General features: G+C 46.9%; 3 protein-coding genes across 3 annotated transcripts; 1 reads left to right on the top strand and 2 right to left on the bottom strand.

The window, feature by feature from the left end:
* Nucleotides 1-2,796: 2,796 nt before the first annotated feature.
* LOC119368180 lies at nt 2,797-5,337 on the bottom strand. The gene is made up of 9 exons (XM_037633503.1): nt 5,014-5,337; nt 4,852-4,898; nt 4,726-4,767; nt 4,569-4,631; nt 3,747-3,827; nt 3,506-3,547; nt 3,372-3,419; nt 3,140-3,229; nt 2,797-2,937 (listed from the first exon to the last, which is right to left on the bottom strand). Coding segments are annotated over exons 1-8 (384 nt in total). The 5' UTR covers nt 5,016-5,337; the 3' UTR covers nt 2,797-2,937; nt 3,140-3,170.
* Nucleotides 5,338-9,183: 3,846 nt separating this feature from the next.
* LOC119365338 (protein argonaute 2-like) lies at nt 9,184-15,330 on the top strand. Its single transcript, XM_037630958.1, has 3 exons — nt 9,184-9,908; nt 12,199-13,291; nt 13,708-15,330. Exons 1-3 carry the CDS (start codon nt 9,209-9,211, stop codon nt 15,110-15,112), a joined length of 3,198 nt encoding a protein of 1,065 aa, XP_037486855.1. The 5' UTR covers nt 9,184-9,208; the 3' UTR covers nt 15,113-15,330.
* Nucleotides 15,331-15,410: 80 nt separating this feature from the next.
* LOC119365339 (protein FAR1-RELATED SEQUENCE 5-like) lies at nt 15,411-19,414 on the bottom strand. The gene is made up of 7 exons (XM_037630959.1): nt 19,033-19,414; nt 18,860-18,937; nt 16,596-18,630; nt 16,418-16,500; nt 16,255-16,332; nt 16,110-16,175; nt 15,411-15,815 (listed from the first exon to the last, which is right to left on the bottom strand). Exons 1-7 carry the CDS (start codon nt 19,399-19,401, stop codon nt 15,705-15,707), a joined length of 2,820 nt encoding a protein of 939 aa, XP_037486856.1. The 5' UTR covers nt 19,402-19,414; the 3' UTR covers nt 15,411-15,704.
* Between the last annotated feature and the right edge of the window lie 5,789 nt (nt 19,415-25,203).

Here is a 25,203-nt window from a genome sequence, read left to right as displayed (position 1 = left end):
AATGGCTTTAGCCGCGCCATTTGCCAATGCCTTATACTCTGCCTCGGTGCTAGACCTCGAGACCGTAGGTTGCTTCTTGGAACTCCAAGATATAAGATTGGGTCCAACAAATACAGCAAAGCCACTAGTAGAACGCCGGTCATCAACACAACCTGCCCAGTCTGCATCGGTGAATATACTGACTCCAGTAAATCTGGACTTACAAATCCGTAGTCCCGTGTCTAGCGTACCTTTGATATACCTCAGAATACGCTTAACTGCTTCCCAATGAACCTCGGTAGGCTGAGACAGGAACTAGCACACTTTGTTCACAGCAAAGGAGAGATCTGGACGAGTGAGTGTCAGATACTACAGTGCTCCAACTACACTGCGGTACCTGAAAGAGTCATCGATACTCAACAATGCTCCACTGTGACGCGAGAGGCTCTCGGATGTAGCAAGTGGAGTGGAAGTGGACTTGCAGTTCTCCATGTTGACGCGATGAAGAAGATCAAGTGCATACTTCTTCTGTGTCAATGTCATGCCCCCTGAATGAAAGGACGCTTCCAATCCAAGAAAGTACTCCAGCCTGCCCAAGTCTTTGATGGGAAAACTCGCAGACAAGGAATGCACAAGGCGATCCACCACATTAGGTGTAGAACCGGCAATCACAATATCATCAACATACACCAGCATGTAGATATGAATAGCACCATGTGAAAATATGAACAAGGACGCATCCGCCTTGGAAGGAACAAAGCCAAGCTGTGAGAGACGCTGACTCAACCGAGCATACCAGGCACGCGGCGACTGTTTGAGCCCGTAGATGGACCTCTGGAGTTTGCAGACATGAGAGGGATGATGAGCATCCTCAAAGCCAGGGGGGCTGCTGCATGTAGACATTTTCGGCCAAAAATCCGTGAAGAAAAGCATTACTCACATCAATCTGTCGAAGACACCACCCGCGGGAGACGGCGAGAGACAGGACCAGACGACCCATGGTAGGCTTCACCACGGGGCTGAAAGTATCTCCATAGTCTATCCCTTGCTGTTGAGTAAAACCGCGAGCAACGAGGCGAGCTTTGTGCTTGTCAACAGAACCATCCGGACAATGTTTGGTCTTAAAGATCCACTTGCAACCCACAATATTAACACCAGGAGGCCGAGGCACCAACACCCATGTGTTTGTGTGACGAAGGGCGGCAAATTCCTCAGACATGGCGGCACGCCAAGCCGGTTCACCAAGAGCATCACGATGAGAAGTGGGTGCGGCGAAGAATGCACGCCGACGAGGGTCGTACCGCACCGTACCATCCGTGTATGTCTTGGCCTTACGCGTATGATCGCGGTGACGGGTGACCATAGTGTGCCCGGTAGCTGCATCGCCAGTAGAAGGTGGCAGCGACGAAGGAGACCCGGCCGGTGGTGTCGCAGCTGAACGATCGTCAGCAACAGGCGACACGGGCCGGGGTGACATGTCGGACTGGGCCGAACAGGCGACGAGAGAGATCCAGGCGGAGACGGCAGCCCAAAGGACGCGGCTGGCGACTCGACGACAACCAAAGTAGGCGAGGCGTGTTGGGCCGACCCAGGCGAGGCGGGGGACACAACGGCCAATCGTGCCCGCGGTCGCGCCAGCGGGCGAGGCCGACGAGGCTGCCTCGAGAGGCATGGCATGCACGTCGGGGCCATGCACGTCGATCGCGCCGGTGGATACAGGTGCGGTGACAGGTTCCTGGGAAGAAATTAGAGCAGCATCTGCAGAAAACAAGTCAGGTGACAAATAGGACAGGTCGTATTTCCGCTCATGGACATCCGAAACCGGTTCATTAGATGGAAAAGTGAGAGCATGCTCAATGGAGGCAATGTCAACCGAGACACCTGGGCTGGAGTAAGGGAAAACTGACTCGTCAAAAACAACATCACGAGAGATGTAGATCCTACCCGAGGTGCGATCAAGACACTTATAGCCCTTATGCAGAGGGCTATAGCCAAGGAAGACACACATCTTCGAACGGAACTTCAGCTTGTGAGCATTATACTTGCGGAGACTAGGCCAGCAAGCACACCCAAAAATCCTGAGAGAGGAATAATTGGGTTGAACATGAAACAGGCGGAACAGAGGCGTGTCTTTTTTGAGAACCGGAGTGGGCATACGATTGATGAGATAACACGTCGTAAGAAAGGCCTCATCCCAAAACCGGAGTGGGAGAGACGAGTGTGCCAGTAAGGCAAGGCCGGTCTCGACCAAATGACGGTGTTTGCGCTCGGCAATACCGTTCTGCTGAGATGTATGTGGACACGACACACGGTGAGAGATGCCCCTGCGTTGAAAATAGCGATGGAGCTTGTGGTATTCACCACCCCAGTCGGACTGAACAGCCTTGATTTTGCAATCCAAGAGGCGTTCGACATGAGTCTGAAAGTTATAGAAGACTTGCTCAACATCAGACTTATGTTTAAACAAATAAATCCAAATGAAGCGCGTGTAATCATCAACAAAACTGACATAATACTTGTATCCCCAGAAGACGCAATAGCGGGACCCCAAACATCTGAATGTATTAATTCCAGAGGTACAGTAGTGACATGATAAGACGTGGAATACGGTAGCTGATGACTCTTAACACGCTGACATGCATCACACACTAATGGTGAAGTATTTGAACTAGAGCAGGGAAGATCATGACTCCGAACAATGAAAGTGACCACATTATTGGTAGGGTGACCTAGACGGTTGATGACATTGCGACGACGAAACACGGACACTGGATGAAGCATGGCGAGATGACGAAGCACGAGTAAAGGGAATCGGGGTTTAGAGTTTTGCGTGGGTGGCTAACATCCAGCCTCACGTCTCAATATATAGATGATCAGAATACAATTACATACGTATATAAATATGTGTACATGTACAATATGCTAGACCCTATTTTACACTCAGAAGATCACCAATACCTGCACGTGAAAAGCACTGGTTATGATCCCTCGCTTACAGTATCATCAGAGCATAGCTCCCTTGAATCAAAAAATTCAAGGACCAAAGGCGAAGCAGGAAACTGGTGCGCCCATTTTTATTTTTATTTTGTCTGCACTTTTATCTGAACTTCACAACAACAGTCTTCGCTGAATGTCAAGGCACGAGTTTCAACTAACTAACCTGCTAGTGTGTCTGGTGAGATCGAAGAACTTTAAACAGGCCTTGTGAAGGCATCAGGAATAGTCTGTGAGAGTCGAGAAGCAAAAGCACCTGCGACACCGACTTGGTCGATTAGAATTTATAAATGACAGCAGATAACTTCTCGCCGATAAACGGTGCTGTTGTGGCCTCTCAAAATCCAATCTAGATGAATGGTTGAGAGTCGGTGGATAAAAGACTATTGACAAGTTACCTGGTTCACTGAAATATGGCATCTCCGGCCAGGCTTCCAGACGCTCCTCTGAAGATCAAATAAGCTCGTCACTCATCAATTGACATAGTGTCATGCACCAGAACTGAACGCATGCAAAGCAGAGTCTAGTTTACCAGTAAGATAAAGTATCCATTCCCTTGCCTCTTTTACTAAAGCTGCCAATTTCAAAATGCGAAGATTATTGATGAGAATATATACAAAAATTACAGGGCACAAAGAGTAAATATCAATGAAGACATAACCCCTTCACTGGTACATTTGATGTTTCTAACAGAAAAAAACAATTACAGGATTAATTGTCTCGATAAAGGTTTTATCGGTTCATACACAACTGCGGGTATTGAACTAATTTACCAAGATTAGTCACTAGTCTGAAGCGAGAATTTCCAGCCGGCCTTGGAAGGGTAACCAAACTAATCTGATGGCCAGGCGCACCTGCAACGAGTTCAACAGTGAGAAACGGTAGCAAGTTGGTAGCAAAGTGCGATGAACTATAATCAAACACGATGAGGCTCATTGTGCACATCAAATATGTACGTAAACCGTGAAGTAACTGGCAAAAGCATAACCATGGAGAACTTTTCTTTTTCGAAAAGGAGGCTCACCCCCGGCCTCTGCATCTGAGAGAAAACCATGGAGAACTTACGGGACAAAAATGTTTCAAATGTAGATAGGACAACTTATGTAAGAAAAAGGGTAAAACATGCACTGGACAGAAAAAAACAGTGTCTTGAGAGTACTTCGGTCCGCGGTGAATGACCAAGATTTCAAAGTTCAGGAAATTATTTCAGATTTCTTCAAACAATTTTCATCAAATGTTGATCCTGGATTTTGTTTGAGTCTAGTTCAAGCCTTTGAGATAAAACTATTTTTGTACCAACCATAATTACTGAAATATTGTCAAAATTTTAAACACTGTATAGCCCAGAACGATTCAACAAATGTTGTCAATATGGTTACCATCGACTTAGAAACAGCTTGCGAAATAGCAAAACTGTAACTATTTCTAAGTCATCGCTAAAAAACATTTGATCTAAACGTTAAGGCCGTGCAAGTATAACAATTTCTAAACCAAGCTGTAGTCAATCCTTTTCTTATCAACAGAGCTAAACTAAATGCTTTTTTGAAATGGGGTCGAGCTAAAGTTTTAGTGGATGAGAAGAGAGTGGAAGTTACCTCTGCTACATGTCGATTGAACTGAATCCCCTTGACGCGGCTTACCAGCTTCCACACTTCTACCTGAAGATGAGATAAGTTTACCAGTTGCTATTGCTGACATTATGTTATAAAGTAAAAACAGAAAATAGAGCTAGAGCAGAGAGCAGTTCTTTACCAACAAGTTCCACCAACCATTCCTTAGCCTTAACTGAGGCTTCTGGCATTGAGAGACAGAGGAGAAAAAAAACATGTTAGTTATTAATAAGCAGAGCACACACACAATAGGTAGGAGGCAGAATACCCCTCGTTAACCCCTGAGAGCGATCACTTGAAGTCGAAGAGGGCAGCCTGCACAAAGCACGGAACACAGCTATAATTAGTCAGAGTACCACCAAGAGTTGGGGGAAAAAACAGAACTAAAGAGCATTTCAGTTTGTGCAAAGAAGCTCTATGATGCAGATACATCTTCTTCTTCTGAAGATAAAGCCCGGCAACCACAGACGCCGGGACGTGGCCGCCCTGTTTCTTCAGGTGGCGCCTCCGACGTAAACTAGTGCTAGCAAAATTACAGCAGATTCGGCAATCAAACTGATGGTCACTGGCTACTGAAAGAATTTAGCCAAGAAGAAGTTGGGAGGGATCAGCGGCATGCCTAGCGTGGCCGAATCCGAGGGGAAGTACGTTGTGGGGATCCATCGGTCCGCCGCACGGGCGCATGTGGTCTTTCAGCTCTGAAGTCTGAGTAACCAAGCCATGCATGATCGATGAGGCCTCGCACCTCAGCCGCATCAAGTCCACGGAATCCCTGAATTTCCAAAGACGATACATCTATATTCATATCTGAGACTCAAGGACAGAAGCAATTCATATAGGCAGACATATATTTGAGGCTCAATGAACTGACTGGGTCACTGGGATGAATGATACCTTAGTGTCTTGGACTCGATGAGGGACGAGAAGATGGTGCGGAGCTTGGTGAGGGCAGGGCTGCGGGTAGGGAAGCGGGCCGAGCACAGACTGACGGCCGCGGTCACGGAGAGGGCCTCCTTTTCGCCGGCGACGATTTCATCGATGGCCTTGTGCAGGCGAAGGAAGTGGTGGAGGGCGCGGCCGTGGACGCCCAGCGGACGGTCGGACGGCAGGAAGCGGGAGAGGTATTTGATGGCCTCGCTCCACTGGCCGTGGAGCGCCAGCTTGTGCAGATGCAGCACGTCCATGAACGCGTCCGTCTCACCAGTGAACCTGCACGCATGCACGTACGAATTAGTTGTACTCGTATCAGGCAAGTCGTAGACAAATCCACTGCTTCCAGGCGTTAGAAATCAAATCAATAGAACAATTAAGTGGGGATTTTCACTTTCAGGGGGTACGCACGCTCGAAGGGTTTGGCGGAATTTGTGGCTCCAGAGGAACACGAGGAGTAGCCGCTGCCGGAGGCGCGACACGCAGGGGTACTCCGCCAAACGCTTGCGCCTGTCGCCGGCGATGGAGAACCCGAACCCACCGGCCGGCTTCCCCGTGCCGCGACTTTGCCTTTGAGGTGTCATGGCTGTGGGAGGACAGGAGGGAGCCAGGGAGGGAGGGAGGGAGGGAGCAGAAAACCGGGAGACGTGGGAGGAGTATATGTATACGCCGGGCCCTGCCTTTTCGTCAACAGAAAACCCTTGACTTTCAAGTCGAATACTGACATTTTCTTTCACATTTTTATGGTGCTAAACTTTCACATGGGCCGAGTTCTATATTTTTTTGAATTGTTTAGATTGCTTACCACAAGTGTCACAGCTTTAGTTTTACACAATAAACTTTGCAAGTAGTAATAAATAACAATCTCAGATGATATGCACACTCGTGCATATTCAAGAGAAAGAAATAGCAATCTCAAACATCAATGAGTTGTCGTTGACAAGAGTCATCCACATCGAGGAGAACATCGCCACACCGATGAATTGCAAAGTTGCTTGGGACATCGTCTATCAGCCGACGAAGCCGAGTCAGCTAGGCATCCATAATCTTGGCTTGCTCAATGAAGCGGTAGGGGTGCACTACTCTTAGCTTTCGAGGACTGATCAGAGCATCTTTGGCAGGCCAGCTGGTTCATGTTCCGTCTGACTCGACTGCCTTGTTCTATGTGTCGAATATCTGCATGCTCTGCAATGGGCGTGTCTTGATTTTCTTGATTGACTGATGGATTAAGGATACAGTGGCCGTTGTGAATGCTTCAGATATTGTGCATGCGGTGTCTTTGGTTGTTTGCTCTATGTGCTCCATGCATGAAAGGATCCCCCTCGGCAAGTGGATTAGGCGTTTCAAAGGTCCCTTCTCTCTCGCCATGACTATGCAGATATGCGATTGTGGTCTTGGATCCAGTGGCAAGCTAACTTGATGTTTGTCGGGCTGACTCTTTTTGGTGTATGTGGAAAGATTTGGGTATCTACTCAGGGAAATTTGCCTATCGTGTGTTCTTGTTTAGCTTGACTAGCATACCTGGCGCGGAGAAGGTGTGGGGTTCTTGTGCCCTGTTGCAACTAAAATTCTTTGCTTGGTTGTGCTCAAGATTCACTGCTGGACCTCTGAGCGACTGCTCGAGAGGAGCCTGGCTCACGTGCCATGTTGTCCACTTTGCCTTCAGGAGCTAGAGACCATCTCCCACCTCCTTATCTAGTGCTCCTATGCCCAACCTGTTTGGTTCAATGTGATGCAAGTTAGGGGATGAGAAAACCCACACCTTCTCCTCATGACGATTTAGCGGAATGGTGGACAGAGGCTAGCCGTGTTACCTCTCCAACTAAACTCCCTCCTCTTTTTGACCATGCACTCTCCCTGGAAGGATATAAATTGGCGAGTCTTCGACATCATCTTAGTGCCCGCAAGGGCGATTACGACAAACATTGACTGCGAATAGATCGTGTAATCTGTATTACTCACACCAAACTTACTCATAATTGTGCTAGTGATGCAATGTCATCGTATGGTAGGAGTGAGCCCAGAACTACAGTATGGTTAGGCTCAGGTCTAACTTTCTTGTTAGAACCTTGTAACAGAGACCGAGATGGCCTGGTTTGAGTAATACCTATTATTCTCATGCAAAAAAAAAGGAAGCATGGTGTCTTAAACAATGTGAGTGTATATGTGTGGATGTTCACGAGTAATCCACCCGTCTTTTTTGTTCTGTTATGTAACCTGACGTACTTGTTCCTTTTTTCTTCGGAAATGTTAACGCCCACATGTGTGGGCGTTTGCACATCGTCCACACGTCTCCATCACCACTCATTTTGCCACGTATGAATAGATGACATCAGCAGATTTTTTTTGATTTTTGGCTTAAAAATGTTGTACCTCCTAAATAGAAAAGCAAACTAAAAATCCGTTTTCACCATTAAATCCGTCTCGACGAGATCTTCAAAACTAGACCCCATGTTGATATGTTTCGACGAAATTTTTTTTTGCCAGAAGTTGCCACGATGTTTACACTGCAGTTGCCATAGGGCTTAAACTAAAGTTGCCATGTGGCAATTTTAGTTTGTAGATCATGGCATTTTTAGTATTTTGATGATGGCAACTCCAGCACTTTGATCATGAAAATTAATTTTTGTATGAACCATGGCAATTTTACGTGCATGTATCATGGCAATTTTAGTTTATGGTTCATGGCAAGTCTAGTTTCTTAATTCCCCGTTTTATAAATGTCAAAATTTATTTTTAAATGTAGAAGAAAATAGCTGAAACATATCATGGCAACTTCAGTGTAAACTTCATGGCAATTCATATGTAATAGACATGGCAACTTTTAATCCAAAAAAAATTTCATCAAAACATATCAACATGGGATCTAGTTTCGAAGATCTCATCGCGAGGGATTTAATGGTGAAAACGAATTTTCAATCGGATTTTTCATTTAAGAGATAAAACATTTTAAAAACTGAAAATCCAAAAAGATTCCTGCATGCATGCATGCGATGACGTGGCAATCTGTTTACATTAGAGACGTGTGGTGCGTCTCCCTTCGTGCCACACGTGTGACAGTTAGCGCGACTCTTTTTCTTAATGAAGCAAGGCACGATTCTCTTATGCGTTACCAAGAAACCAAGGTATTCTGAAGACCAAACATCATAGGACCATATGACCTTTGACGCAAGCTGAATGACCTACTATGTATTTTACTTTGGTAAGATCCAAACCCAACTCCAGAAAGAAACAATAAAACTATAAATGTCGATCAACAAATACATATACAGTAATGACATAATAACATGAAACAGTGACAATTATTCAACGATGGCAAGCACACTTAGTGAAAGAAGTCCATCGATGATGATCTTGAGGGTTATTTCGACAAGAGAAAAGAAAGAAGAGGATCTTGAGGGGTAAGATGGTAAAAGCGGTCTGTGTGTACGCGACGAGACGCGCGGCAGCAGGCAAATGGGCTTTTTCGAAACTGGTAGCCTGCTAGCTTAAAACCAGGGGGGTAAAGACGACATTTCGCCTCAAAAATCGTCTCGCGTTGGCTCGCGCCGCTATATGTAGCGGGTCCCACTCGCAACGGCCGAGCCGTTCCATCCCCGCCTCCCCCCCCTTCCACAAGTTTGGGAAATCCCCCCAAAACCCAACCCAATTCCACCAATCGGCCGCTGCTTCGGCCGCCCCACCTCGGCGTGGAGATGGCTAACCGACGAGGCGGTGGCGGCGGCGGAGGCCGCGACGGAGGGAGAGATTCCGGAGATAAGAGGGGCGGCGGAGGCGGCAGGAACCGGGGCCGCGGCGGCGGCCGAGCGGCTCCCCCCGCCGGCGGGAGAGGCCCCCGCGATGAGGTTGACGAGACCCGCGGAGGCGGCTCGACTCCCGTCGGAGACCAGAACCGCGGAGGAGGCGCCTCTCGCGGCCTAGGCCAGTACCGCGGCGGAGGCGGCGCGGACCGCGACCGAGGTGCCAGCTCTTACGCGCGAGGCGGGAACCGCGGCCCGGGCGGCGAGGACTACGGCAGGGTCGACAACTCTTACGGAAGATACCAGAGCCCCGGCGGAGGCGGCGGGGATCCAAGCGGAAGCCGAGGAAGAGGAGGGCGTGGTTCGGGAAGCAATGGGCCTCGGGACCCGTACCACCATGGGGGAGAGCAGGGTCGCGGCGCGGGCGGCGGAGATCACGGCGGGGTCGGCGGGCCTTACGGAGGATACCAGGGCCGCGGCGGAGGGGAGGACTACTACCCAAGCAGATGGCACGGAGGAGGGCGCGGTTCGTGCGGGTACTACCCCGCGCCGCAAGAAGAGCGGCGTCGCGACAAGTACCCCCAGCAGTTCGCCGCGACACCGTCGCCGAAGAAGATCCCCTCCAAGGAGGTGGCGAGCCCGTCGCGACCTGGTGGTAAGCGCCGTTCCCTGATTTACATGCGAGCCTTCTGAACTCTGGCATGATTCCGTAGTTCCTCTCTGAAATGTTCGAAACAGGGGCCTGCGCTGTTTGATTTCACGTATGTGGTTGATAGGGGCGATGCGTTTCTCCAGGCGTGCTGTTTACCTTCTGAAATTACGGGCCTGTGATTGCAATTTTGGAGTGGCATTTGCGTCGGTGTGATCTCAGATTGTTTCGTATTTCGTTTCTGGTCCATGATTACGCAGTATCTGAAGTTTTATACGGTTCTGTTGCAGTATTATGAACTCCAGGTTTATAGATCGAGATAATAGGATTGGCGATTATCTATCTGTTTGATAAGTTCCCTTTGCTGCATTGTCTGTATTAGAGCTGTAAATACATCTTATTCTCTTGTATCTTGAATCCATAGTAAGCGTTTGAATCTTAGCTCTGATAGGGTCATTACAATCCTGTTTTGCTTGAAAAACTGGGATGAAGATGTGGTGTTGAATTCGCCTGCATGCTAACTGAACTCTTAAACTGTTGTTGGTAGCCTCTGTTCTGCAACTTTGAGATGTCAAATGATTGTTTGAGAGGATGCAGAGCATATGGGATAAGAATCCTGTCAGATTGCACTAGAGGAACCTTGGTAGTTTGGTATGTCACCTTGTAGTTTCGAACATTTAGAATATCATTTAACTACTGTATCCGAACATTTAGGATATCATTTAACTACTGTATCCTTTATCAAGAATACATGAAAGCATCAGAGTTTTCACCAGTAAAAACCTGAATCTGATTCTATTTGGGATTTTTCTATGAATTTGTTATTTCACAAGTAGGCTTGCATGAATGCGTCATGCTATTGTTTGGAGTCAGCATGAAGAAGAACTTTGGGCCTTTTGGGGGCACCATTTGTAGTACTGTATCCTGATTGTACTTGCGAGCCTCGTGAACTCTGACATGATTCGTTCGTTCCTCTGAAATGTTCGAAACATGGGCGGGGTTGATCGATCAAGTGATCAATGATTTCGTGATGTTTAGTCATTAGAGTATCGCTGTTTAATTTCACACATGTGGTTGACTGAGGCGAGTTTGTCCAGGCATCCCTGTTCTAGTAGCGTGGACTGCTATCTTGTTTGAAACTACGGGCCTGTAATTGCAAGTTTTGTTGGTTGCATGCTGATTTAGAGTAGCATTTGCATTGGTGTAATCTTAGGTTGTTTCTTATTTTGATCATGGTCATCATAATGTGCTTTGTATTTGTATGTTTCTGTTTGTAGTATTTTGCATGCCCTAATGTGCTCCAATTTTTATGGATCTAGATATATTGGAATGACGACTGTCTCTCTGTATGATAAGTTCCGTGTGCTGCATGCCTGCATTGTCTCATGATTATGCGTTTTCCCATGTTTCATACGGTTCGGTTGTAGTATTACGAATGCCTATGTGTGCTCCAAGGTTTATAGGTTGAAGTGAATAGGAATGAAAGTTATCTGATTATCTCCCTGTATGATAAGTTCCCTTTGGTGCATTGTCTGTATTACAGCTGTACTTATGGCAGCTATTGATGCCCCTTATTCTCTTGTGTCTTGAATCCATAGGAAGCGTTTGATTCTTAGTTTGATAGGGTCATTACAGTCCTGTTTTGCTTGAAAAAGTGTGAGGATAATGTGGTGATGAACTCAACTATGTTAACTGAACTTTAAAACTGTTGTTAGTAAACTCTGTTCCGTAATTTTGAGATGGCAGATGTTTGTTTGATAGGATGCACATCACATGAGATAAATGGAAATCTTGTCAGATAGAACTAGAGGAACCTGAGTAGTTTGGTATGTCACCATGTGGTTTCATAACATTTATAACATCGGTGAACTACCGAATCCTTCATCAGAAGACAAGAAAGCCTCGGTTTTCACTGTATCTGATTCTTTCGGGTTTTTTCTTCTTAGGAATGCTTTATTTCATAAGTAGGCTTGCATGCATGCATCAATTGATCGGTTGCTTCATGCTATGGTTTGGAGTCAGCATGGATAAGAACTTTGGCCTTTTGGGGGTACCTTTTTGTAGTAGCAAGGGTATGAACTAAAATGAAATTGCAGTGCAGGGGGCCATCTACTATCTGAACTTGGAAACGTTGAGTGATTTCCTCTCCTTATAGCTACATTTACTTCAGCATTTTAATTTGAGACACTGTAGTTTTTTTTTATCCCACAGTCCCCCTCTTTGACAAGCATTCTATGTTACTGCTTTCCTTGTGTAAAACTTTGCTGTTTCTAACTGTTGTTTTTCCTCCCTTCAGTCAGAAAAATTGGCCCCATTGAAGAGGTAGAAGTCAAACTTTGGGTGAACCACTTTAGCATCAAGTTTGGGGAATCAAGTATCTTTCACTACAGTGTCAAGCTCGCCCAAGTTTCTCCAGAGGCATCAGGAGACTTGGAGCTCTCCATGGCAGATCAGAATTTTGTAAAGGTTCAACTCTTGAAGATGCTTCAGCAGTCTCCAAATTCATTAGCTGTTGCTTCTGATGGCAAGGGCAATCTGTACTCCTTTGCCGAACTGCCAGAAGGTTTATCCCTCCTTGTGTCAGTTCGGTCACGGACCTACAATGCCTCACTACAGTTCAAGGACAAGCTGCAGTTACCCTCTGATGAGCATGTGCCTAGGAATGTTTTGCAGGCTCTTGATGTCATTGTCCGTCAAGCCTCCAGCTATGAAAAGATTATCATTGGGCAGACGTTATATTCACCACACTGGTTAGTTCTTGAGGACTCCAATCATGTTCATGTCCAAGCTCTAGGGGGAACGAAGCAGACCCTAAAACCCACCAAGCAAGGGCTAGTCTTATGTGTGGACTATTCAGTTATGGACTTCTGCAAACCTGAAAGCCGTGTTCTGGATCTTGTTGAGCACTTGCTGAAGCGCTTTGGCAGAAGGAACCACCTTAACCCCCGTAGTCCAGCTCTAGACAAGGAAGAGTGGGAATATTTGAAGAGTCAGCTCAGAGGCCTGTGTATTACCGTGAGTTACCAGAAGAAGTCCTCTGAAGGAAAAAGGGATGCGCCGACAGTTCGGAAGTACAAGGTTCAAGACTTGACGGCTGAAAATGCTGAACAGATAACCTTCAAGGAGTTCAAAGTAGATAAGAGTTGGGAGCTTGTTCAGTATTATCGTCAGCAGTACGGGGAGGATATTCAGTATAAGATGCTTCCATGCTTGGTTTTGAGCAAGAGAACGGACAAGCCAAACAATGTCCCGATTGAGCTTTGTAGGCTTCATAGATGTCAGAAGTATCCCAAGGATTCCAGCCAGGAACCGAGGAGGCCACCCCCATCAGATGAGCGGAAAATTAGGATTGAGCGAATGGTTAATGATGGATTGGATGGGCCTTGCAGGTAACTATTTTGTGTTTGGGCACCCTTCTACTTCTGCATACGCATGGCCATCCATTCTTTCCTTTTTTCAGTCTAGAAACCTAATATATCACATAATTTACTTGCTGCTTAGAAAGTAATTCCAGTGCAATATAATTTGCTAGAAGTTTGATACAATAGTTTTTCTTTTCTGTGTTAACAATACCTCTACAGCAGAACATGTGTGTGAAATAAATCTGAAGTTTAACTGTGTTATCAGTATATTTTTCAATTCACTGCCCACTTACGTAATTCTTACTTAAGTATTTGCTGTCATTTTCTTTCTTTGGAAGGAACTGATCTTTGCGTTTCTTCAAAAAAGGATCTGATGCTTAGTGAATAATTACTGAAAGGAATTCATTTTTATTACGGGGTACTAATGATCATTTTACTTGCAGAGGAGGAAACAGAGGCGAGCAATTCAAGATTTCATTGGATACACAGATGACAGAAGTGACCGGCAGGATCCTTCTCCCCCCAGTGCTAAAACTGGGTGGCTCTAAAGAATTGAGTATTCGTCTTGCTAACCGCCAGTGGAACCTCCAGGATCACAAAATATTTGAAGGCCAGTCTCTCGAGTGCTGGGGCGTGCTCGATTTCAGTGGACAGGAGACTCTTTTCAGGGATGCCTTTATTGCAAAGATTGTCAGCAAGTGCAATAATCTTGGTATTACCATGTCCTATGAGCCAAGCCTTGTGCACAAGTCAGCAATGTTGGTGCTATCTGATCCGGACAAACTACGTAGGGAGCTCAGGAAAGCGAAGGAGGCTGCGGAGGAGAAGAGGCAGAAGCTGCAGCTCCTCTTCTGCCCGATGTCTGAGCTGCACCCTGGGTACAAGACGCTGAAGCTGATCTGCGAGATAGAGCTGGGGATCCAAACCCAGTGTCTCTTGACCCAGCTGGCGAACAAAGAAGGCAAGGGCCAGGACCAGTACTTGTCCAACCTTGCCCTCAAGATCAACAGCAAGCTCGGAGGAAGCAACATGCAGCTATCTCACGAGCTTCCAATGGTGGCTGGCACACGCTTCATGTTCATCGGAGCGGACGTGAACCACCCGCCTCCAGGAGACACGGTGAGTCCGTCGATAGCAGCTGTTGTGGCGTCCATGGATTGCCCTAGCGCCAGCCAGTACGTGCCGAGAATCCATGCCCAGAAGGGCCGCAAGGAGAAGATCGATAACCTCGGTACCATGTGTAAGGAGCTCATCCAAGTCTACAAGGAGAGGAACGGCGGCTTCAAGCCAGACAAGATCATTTACTTCCGCGATGGCGTGAGCGACGAGCAGTTCGATATGGTCCGCAAGGAGGAGCTAGTGTCCATGAAGAAAGGTATCTGCGAGGACGACTACTCGCCGACGATCACAGTGGTCGTGGCCAAGAAGCGACACCACACGCGACTGTTCCCCAAGGACGAAAATGAGCTGCAGACAACGAATGGCAATGTGCTCCCTGGCACGGTCGTCGACACCGTCGTGGTCGACCAATCGGAGGAGGAGGATTTCTTCCTCTGCAGCCACGACGGGCTGCACGGGACGAGCCGGCCCACGCACTACTACATGCTGGAGGACGATAACGGCTTCAACCGCGTGGACCTGCAGAAGCTGGTGTACAGCATGTGCTTCGTGTTCGCTCGCTGCACCAAGCCGGTGTCGCTGACGGCGCCCATCAAGTACGCCGACATCGCGGCCTACCGCGGCAGGGACTACTGCGACAGCAGGATGGCGTCCCTGCAGTTCCAGGCCGTCGAGTTCCCGGAGCTGCGCGTGCACCCGGATCTCAGGGACAAGATGTTCTTCGTCTGATGCCGCCTGCTTTTTCAGGGCACCCTGGAGCAAGGTTCTTGTGTGTTGTGTACATGCTCGCCAAATTGTCTCTTACGGCATTGCTGTGTTGTGTACATGCTCGCCAAATTGGCTCTTACGGCTTTGCTGTGTTCGTACATGCTCGCCGAATTGGCTTGTTACAAACTCATTCTTGTTACCGGAGATACTGCTGATCACTGTGAATCAACAAAGAATAGTTTCGGTCTTTCTTCTTTTTTGCCTTTTCACAATCCATATTCCAGCAGATGTTGGAGAACTGGAGTGCTGGGAAAGGATATGAGAAATACAGTTTTGACATTTCTTTGGCATTCCGGCAATCAGCCAAATGTTGTACGTACTACGTACAAGGCAGCCAGTTACATACAAAAGATCCCTTTGGGATTGCACTCAGGGCATTACACTGAACGGCAGTTATCTAAGCCAAACGGCAGAAAAAACTCATCATGGAAACTCAGTAGTGGTTCTACGTTCTTCAAACCTGGTGGCAAATGTAGGACAGGCTGACAGGTTGCGGTCAGGAAATCACTAGTAATAGCCGTAGTGGTATACACAAGTGATGTGAAGTCGTACATCATAGAAAATCCCACACCGGTATCGACGACTGACCCTCCTCTCCATTCTCATGGTCGATCTGGGGATTCGTCTCGATGAACTGCAATGCGTGCATGTCACCAGTATAGGCCTGCAAGATTTACGCTCACTTCAGTAACTACGGCATCAAGAACGGTATGAACCATACCTGAGTCCGGACTTCAGAATTAAACAATTACTACTTCATTAAGTGGACAAGAAAGGTCAAATGCTTCAAAAAGATACTCCCTCCGTCCGAAAATACTCGTCGGAGGAATGGATGTATCTAGATGTATTTTAGTTCTAGAACATTCATTTTTATGCATTTCTTCGACAAGTATTTCCGGACGGAGGGAGTATCAAACATAAGTTTCTCTTTTACAATCACTGATTCCAAACAACTCACTTGGGTTTCGGTTAGTGGACCATTCCCAGGGAATGGCTGCTGTTGCAGGATTGGAACTGCAGAAGCCTGCATGCCCACAAGAACCTGATAAACCTGATAACTAATCGACACGACTATACATTGTTATCAAGAGATGAACACAAACCTGACCAAATTGGTTCAAATCGTCACGAATGTTCTGTGAGGTACTAATACCAAAGTTATGGCCAAGTACATAATGTCCCTGCACAATACAGAGAGAAGCCAAACCACATTCACAAGGCCACATGAAAATAATAGGAATCGTGTGTTCATGTTGAAGAATTCACCTGCATTAGTTGATCTGGTAGGAACTGATCCGTAACATTCACTTCCCTTTCCCTTGGTCCTGCAGCTGCTTCGCCAGAATGCCCTATTTTCATAGCATGCAAAAGAAAATGTTTAAATTTACATGTACAAGTGTATAAAAAGAGTTCACATCTATAAAGAAATAAACTGCAGAGACACCTCTTCTTTGTTTCTGCCTTTTATTGGTTTCCTGACAATTTCCACGATGAGTAACTTCACTCATCTTCTTTCCGGTAGATTTCTGAGCCTCACTGCTATTACCAAGGGGATAATCATTTTGAGCCATACGAGTTAACTGATCCTTGATGGAATGGACAATAGATGACTTAGCAGCTAATGTTGATTGCAAAGTTCGTTCAATTCCTTCATTAAGTTGATCCGACTGGCTTGCGACCATTGAAAATGTCTCTACGTTCGCTGCAGCCTTAGAAGCAATCTTATAGAACAAACGACAAAGAGCTGCATAACGCTCTGGAACACAAGATCCTATATGACTGTCAAAACTAAACCCATCGATTTCATGAACGGTCCCCAACTTTGCATCTTTACTCCATCTCTTAAGAAGATACTGTGGGGGGATCTCTTTAACATTCTTCAGTTCATATACCTTTAATATATGGCAGCATAAAATTCCAGCAGTTTCAAATTTTTTACAAGTGCATGCAACCGTGCCATCTGATGAATCAAACCGCACAAGTTGTTCTTTCGTTCTGTTTTTAACAGTAATCATATACTCTGAAAGAGAGCCGAACTCGCCGCAACCGTAAACCATACAGTCCATGCACTCTTCATACTCTTTCCTAAATAACTCAAAATTTATTGGTGTATACAAGTTTGCAGCCTGCCAGAGCAGTGGCAGAGGTGTTCTTGGTTCCCTTTGGCTGGCTTGGTAATCAGCTTGTATCTCTTCCTGTCTCCTCTTCTCAACTGAACTTTCAAAAAACTTCAAAAAAGGAGACAGCTCTTTCTCACAACCCAAGTATTCTTTCATCCTTATGCCTAAGGTTTCTGCTCGTACCATGCTTTTAATGTCCCCAGAGAATATTTGTCGGCCGTATGGCAAGGCCCAATTTTCTCTGCCTTCGTAAAGCTCATTTAACAATTTGTTTTCTTTAAGGTTGTATTTCTCCATTATCACATTCCATGTCTCAACAAACTCTTGGCCATCCTCGACATCAAATACACAATGGCTAAAATCATGCGTGAATTCTTCTGAAATACAGAAAACATGCGCCAAGGACTTAGCTGCATCCTGGTATATTTGCCACAAGCAATAACGGTGAACTGTACCAGGCCAAGCGAGGTCTAGCGCTTCCTTCAAAGCAGCAGATCGATCTGTCAAAATTGTCTTTGGCTGTTTCCCACACATGGCACTCTTAAAGGTCTCAAGAAGCCACTTGAAAGATTCAGCCGTTTCATCATACAGGAAAGCAGCACCAAATATGACCATTTGCCTATGATGGTTCATACCCAAAAACAAAGCTAGTGGCCTGCTGTAGTCATTCAGTTTGTAGGTCATATCAAAGCAGATCACATCACTGAAATAATGATAGTCGAAGATTGATCTTGCATCAGCCCAGAAGACATTGGCAGCTTTGTCATTTTCATCCACCTGGATGGCATAGTAAAAAGATGGATTATCACTCTTCATACTTCGAAAATAATCTGTAAGAGCTCCAAAATCCCCTGCGTTCATATCTTTTGTAGACTTGGTCCGAAGATAATTCTTGTACCTTGAAGGAATGCTTATGGCATTTCCATTTCCAGATTGAACCTTGGACAATAATCTTTGCGACTTCAGCATTCCAATATCAATTGGACCAGCAAGCTGATGATTATGATCCTGCACAAATTCTGTCACTCGGTATTTTCCACTGGGCGTTAACATGATAGAAAATCGTGCAGGGCAACCCGTCCTCGTCTCCGGGCAAGGTCTCTTGGGCAAATTCTTTGCGCGAAAGCCCTCTCTGGAACAGACATAAAACCTTGATCTACTGCCACTTTTTGCTGTTTTATCCCACAATCCTTTTCGGACACTAAATCCCACATTTCCTGCATAACTAACATAATACTTGCATGCTTTCTCTTCACTCTCGAAGACCATTCCAATTATGGGCACTCCTCCAGCGTTCGCAACAACTTCTGGTGGCAATTCTGGCTCTTCTTCTGCCTTCTCTTCAGGTTTATCTGCAGTCTGGGAGAAACAAGCACGCCTATATAATCTCATCTTTGTATAAACGATTATAGTATAAACAAGCACCCGCATACTTTCCCTGATCTAGAAACTCAAACAGAAAAGGGGAAATTTCAGATCCCAAAAACAGAAACTTTGATGATGGCAAAGCAAAGCAAAGCAAAGCGCACCGGCACCGCTACACTACCCTGCCTGCAATGTGCAATCCCAAAAACATCACGGATTATACCTGCGGGTCCTCCTTGCCGAGGAACTGCCCTCCGGCACTCCTCCGGCGCCGCTCCGCCAGGGCTTGCCTCGACGGGACCTGCAGGCAACAGCGGCAGCAGTAATTAAGTTGACAACCATGACCTCCCCAGTCCAACTAGCCCCCAAACCAGACCTCGTCACAAAGAATCCCACCTTAGCGGCGGCGCGGTTAACGCCCTGGCGGCCGCTCCGCTTCTGCATGTAGCGGGTGATGATATCGCGGCGCTCCTCGTTCGTGTAGCGGGAGACCCGGATGCCCAGCTCCCGGAGCAGCCGCGAATGCTCCAACGAGGCGGCCCCAGAGGGGCCGCATCCCTTGTTTTCTCCGGCGGCGGAAGTCTCTACGCCGCCGGGCTTGAGCTGGTTCTTACGGGCGGCGCGGCGCTTCTTGGAATTGGAGGAGAGGTCGAGGTAGGTGCGGACGATGTGAGAGATGCGGGGTGTCGGATGCTGTGGTTGGCTCGGCGCTGGTGAGGACGCAGCGGGGTCGCCGGCGGCCCCGCCGCCGGAGGTGGTAGCCATGGTTTGGGATCGGAGGGGTGGGGAAAAACGGACGGACTTGGGCCAAAGGACTCAGCAGGATAGTCGACTGAGGTGTGTCTGACACATGGGACCCGAATTTCAATGTCCCGGACCAGAAGGGTGTGACACGTGGGACGTGCAAAAACAAGGGTTTGTGCATACCAAAGCGTCCACAAAACGATTCATCAGGAATTGTTTTTTTTTTTGCGATGTCATTAGGAATTGTTGGTACATGATCAAAGTAGCCCTTGTAGAGCAGCCGTGCTCCAGAGTCTCTATGTTGAACTCTTCTTCCTTTGATTGAACCCTTAAAGTTTAGAATGTGTTCCACCTTCAGATTCATTTCCTGTTGGATGCTCATGCTCATCATCATCTCCGCTTCTTCGTCCGAATCCGATAGATTGAAGAACTCCTTTGAATTAATTCATCATGCTCCGTGAGTCCATCCCCCTCATTCGAGGAACCATCCAAATCCATTGTTTTACCTACAAAACAATCATAAAAAATTAGACACACAATGTGTCGAACACATAGAGGGCGAGGTGCACTCCGAGAGTAGCCGGACGTACCGCGACAATGTTCGGCCCGACGACAATGTTCGTGAAGGTGAGTCGGGAGGGAAGGACTTTTTTTACGGTGCAGACGACGCTGAGGACTCAGTACAGCTGCGGGGCTAGGGAAGGGCCAACACCGATGAGGGAGAAATGTGGAGAGAAAAATGGATGGTCCATCAAGGTCGGGATGGGGGATTTGGTGCAATTTTTGGTTGGTCCAGCCTATCGTTTTCGACGTGGCGGACACGCCCGAGCCTCCCCATATCTGTCCTAGATATGAATGGATATAAGGGGTGCCGGTTAACCCGTACGTTAGGGTCAGCATGAGGAGCTCGTATGTTTTTGCATCATGTTTACTACTTGTCAAATTATGAGTACAGTTATTGTACTAATATTCATTACAGAGTGTTTCCCTTAGCAACGAGGATAAAAAAAGATCCATGAAGGCCATTAACAAATAAAAAAGAAAGAGCCATGCAAGCCACTAAAAAAAGAGAAATAAACAAAGGAGAGAAAAAGACAGAGGAGCACGCTACTATCCTTTTGGAAGACATATGTGCTTCAAAGTAGCACATTGTATTTCCATATAGAGAGTTTTCATATGTTTTACGTTTAGAAAGTAGTTGGGGATTTTCACATTATCGAACTTGGCTTGCATATTTCCATGATGAGTTTTCTCAAAATGATTTAGGTCTTCATGAGCAAGCAAGTTGGATGCACACCACACTAGTCCATTAGAGGGATTTCATACATTCATAATTGTAGTGTATCTGTTGCATGGCAATTTCTACTCTGTGCACTAACATTGATTATAAGGCCTTTCCATGCTTAGTGAAGTAATGGGCAGCAACATTGGTGTGAGACTTTCTTCCACTTTTGTCTTCTTTTAAACCTCCATCATTATTCTCCTTTTCTATTTAAGTGCAATGATCAAGGCTCGCATGATAACACGAGTCAAGTATTGAGTGGTTGCAAAGGGACAGTCACGTGATTAATTTACTATCACACCCTGATTTTCATGTCACAACACTTAAGCTAATAAATCATGATAGAATGTGGTTTGACAAAAACTTTTGAGTGTTTTGGTCTTTGCTTGATTGGATTTTTGTCTGCTGTTTGCAAGTGCTCTAAAATCAAATAAATCCTCCAACTCTTATGATCCTTCTCCTTGATCCAAAACTTTGTCCAATGATCATGCCATGTGTATAGAACAGAATAGTATTTTCTTACAAAAATAATTTGGCCAAGAAGTATTTTCTAAATTAGGTTTTCCAAAAACCCCTGAATTGAGACTTGAACTACAAGTACTTAATTAAGGGTGTGAAAAATCTTTAAAAAATTATATTTGACTCCTATTAGATATAGAACTCCCCAAAACCACAAAAATAATATTTTAAAAGTTATTTTACTATTTTATTTAAAGGCTTTTTCTTAAGGCCAGAAATGGTCTTTAATAGGTAAAAATTATTTTCATGTTTCAAAAATATTTGATAAAATTTGGGGAAGCTCAATGGACATGTACGGTCCATATATAAGAGTGTAAACACATGGTAATGTTCAAAATATTGGTCAAATCCATCAGAAACACTTTCTGGATATTTCAAGCTTTTGAAATATCTACAAAGAAAATATTCTCTGTAAATTCGAAGAAAATTCTAGAATGTCACAAATTCCCTATTTGGTGATCTTGCCAAGTATCATGTCTTGGAGAACAAGATAACATCACCAAAACCCCTCAAAACTACCTCTGTCCATTTTGTAGTTCGAGCAACTTTACATTGCCAAACATGTCCAAATACTCTGAAACTTGGTACACCTTCTCAAATGATCTAATTCTTAATCTACACCAAATGGCACAAGTTTTAGAACAAGATAAGTTGATCAAAGTGCCCCAAAACCATCTCTGTCCAGATCCAAGTTTGAACAACTCTACATTGCCAACTTTCTCCTTTTGATCTCAATTTTTGTGTACAGGCTCAAATCCCCAAATGATGACACTAAACCAAGTGGTGCATCAAGGAGAAAAGAGTTGCATGACTAAATCTTGGAAAATCTACTTCTGTTGATTTCTAAGGTTTGCCAAAGTTACATTGGCAACTTTCTTCAAATGGACTCAAACTTGGTGATACTCCTCTATTATATATGCTATTTGATCCTGTTAAATCTCATGTCAAGTGGAATCAATTTGCTTGACCAAACTAGCATCAAACACCTTTTGGCACTTTGCCAAAACCACTATTTTGACCCCTTCCACTATTCTCCTTTGCCTTAATTTTTTACCAAAGGTGTGTGTGATTATCACCTACGTCCAGTAACACCCATTCATCCAGAGCTCAATGATTGAGGGGTGAAAACCCTCACTTTACCCCTCTAAACATCATTGTTTCCTCTTCTTCTCCACCCCTCTCTCACTCCAAAGGATTACCAGAGCATCCAATGCATCTTCCCCATTGTTTACACTCCCTTGGAACCCCTAGACACAAATGGACATGCCCATGACACATATTTTTATGCCATGGCGTGCAGAGCTCACGCACTGGAGCATGCTACAGTGCTCTCCTGCACTGTAGCATGCCCATTCCGAGGCCTCCCGTCGACCTTGGGTACCGGGATTATGTCCCCCGAGGGCGCCTCGACGTCCTCTACACGGAATGCGGTCGGGTGCCTCCTCCCTCGCCCTCCTCTCCTCCCCATTGGGCATGCCCGAGAGCTCCCGAGCGGGCAAGAGCTCCACCTCGTCGCCCTCCTACATACACCCCTCCCCAGGCCTCTCTCTCGTCTCCATTCACACTGAAGCCCTCTTAGATACCTGTTGGACCAAGCCTCTCGTCCTCCCGTGCCCTCTGTCAACCTCCATGACTGGAGCTCCCCCGTTGGCCTCTGCTCAAATTCAGGCATAGTGGCCTCTCCCAGCTCCTCTGAGCCTCACCGGAGCAACCATGCGTCGCCAAGGGCCTTCCCCGTGCTCCTTTTCCTCTGCCCGGTGGTCGGAGTGCTGGTTCCATGGTCGTCGTCGCCTGTCCCCACCACAACTGAAGCCTCACTCGCTCCGGCGCTCCTCGACGGAAATGGGACCACCAGGTGGACGTGGGACATCCTCCCGAGCATGTCGGTGTCCGGACAGTCACCGGAGGTGGCCGAAGCCACCGGAGCAGGCGCCAATGAGCGCTCGACCTGGCCTTCTCTGTCTCTTCCCTGCTCGAGCAGAAGGAAGGGGAAGGATGCGCCAAGCAGGCCCCGCCAGTCAGTGACCAGCCGGCCGGGCCCAACGTTTAAGTGGAAGCGCCCCCATGCCGTTTCTGCCTCCCTGCGGGTGTCGGTGTCAAAACCGGCAGATCTCGGGTAGGGGGTCCCGAACTATGCGTCTAAGGTCGATGGTAACAGGAGATAGGGGACACGATGTTTACCCAGGTTCGGGCCCTTTCTATGGAGGTAATACCCTACTTCCTGCTTGATTGATCTTGATGAATATGAGTATTACAAGAGTTGATCTACCTCGAGATCGTAATGGCTAAAACCCTAGAAGTCTAGCCTGTATGACTATGGTAATGAGTATCTCTCATCCAGACTAAGCCCTTCGGTTTATATAGACACCGGGGGAATCTAGGGTTACATAGAGTCGGTTACATAGAAAGGAATCTTCATAGTTGATCGCCAAGCTTGCCTTCCACGCCAAGGAGAGTCCTATCCGGACACGGGTACAATCTTCGGCCCTCGTGTCTTCACTGCCGATCAGTCCGGCCCATGGATAACAAGCCGGACGCCCGAGGACCCCTTAGTCCAGGACTCCCCCAGTGGGCCCTGAACCTGGCTTCAATGATGAGGAGTCCGGCGTGCAGATTGTCTTCAACATTGCAAGGCAGGTTCCCCTTTCCGAACTCCAAGATAGTCTTCAGACGTAATGATTGTATTCAGACCTGTATACATAGCTACAAATAATACACTATTCCACGAGTCCACTCCGCTGACAACTTTTTTGGTAACGTGACATCACGCCTGCCCGATCATCATATTCGAACCATTGGCTAGCCCGTCGTCCCACGTTTTGAGACGTGGTTTTATTGGCACGTCTTATCCAAGCGGAGATCGTGACCCCTTTTTTTAAGGGATCCTTATCAACCCAGACGTGGGTAACCCAACCGTCACTCGGGTACAACTCTTTTGGGAATAGGCAAGTTTTGAGGCCCAGGAGGAGACGTTCGATATTCACGGTCTTTATATAGGGGTACAGACCCATATTTTTCTTTCATGCTTGCTTCTTCCTCAACCCTTGCTACCTCGAGTTCCAACACCCGGGTTTCGATTGCCACAAGCTCCGATCATGTCTGGATCCAGCCGTCAAGGCCGGTGGGTGGCTTCTTCTGTCACAGAGGAGGATATTGCAAAGCTTCGTGCGGCGAGGTATCTGACCGTAGAAATCCTTCATCGACTTCCTGTTGAGGGGAAGGTTATCCCTACCCCCAGATCTGGTGAGAGGGTCGTGTTCGTGTCCCACTTCCTCCGTGGGTTAGGGTTCGTGCTTAACCCCTTCGTACGAGGGCTCATGTTCTATTATGGGCTAGATTTTCATGATCTGACCCCGAACTCTATTCTTCTCATCTCGGTGTTTATCGTTACGTGCGAAGCCTTCCTCCGAACTCCTCCACACTTCGGCTTGTGGCTCAAGACCTTCAACGTGAAGCCGCAAGTGATAGAGGGGAAACTGTTGGGGAACGTTGCAGAAAATAAAAAAAAATCCTACGGTTTCACCAAGATCCATCTATGAGTTCATCTAAGCAACGAGTGAAAGGAGAGATGCATCTACATACCACTTTGTAGATCGCGAGCGGAAGAGTTCAAAAGAACGGGGTTGAAGTAGTCGTTCTCGTCGTGATCCTATCACCGGAGATCCTAGCGCCGAACGGACGGCACCTCCGCGTTCAACACACGTACGGTCAGCGTGACGTCTCCTCCGTCTTGATCCAGCAAGGGAGAAGGAGAGGTTGATGATGATCCAGCAGCACGACCGTGTGGTGATGGATGCAGCAGGACTCCGGCAGGGCTTCGCCAAGCAACTGTGGAGGAGAACGAGGTGTAGCAGGGGAGGGAGGCGCCAAGACACAGGGTGCGGCTGCCCTCCCTCCCCCCTCCTTTATATAGGCCCCCAGGGGGGCACCGGCCCTGGAGATCCAATCTCCTAGGGGGGCGGCGGACAGTGGGGGTGGAGTGCCCCCCAAGGCAAGTGGGGCGCCCCCACCCTAGGGTTTCC

This window comes from Triticum dicoccoides, chromosome 2B (genome assembly GCF_002162155.2).
Source record: "Triticum dicoccoides isolate Atlit2015 ecotype Zavitan chromosome 2B, WEW_v2.0, whole genome shotgun sequence".
Taxonomy (NCBI): domain Eukaryota; kingdom Viridiplantae; phylum Streptophyta; class Magnoliopsida; order Poales; family Poaceae; genus Triticum; species Triticum dicoccoides.
The sequence above is the reverse complement of the archived record's forward strand: the minus strand, read 5'-3'. Positions and strand labels throughout refer to the sequence as shown.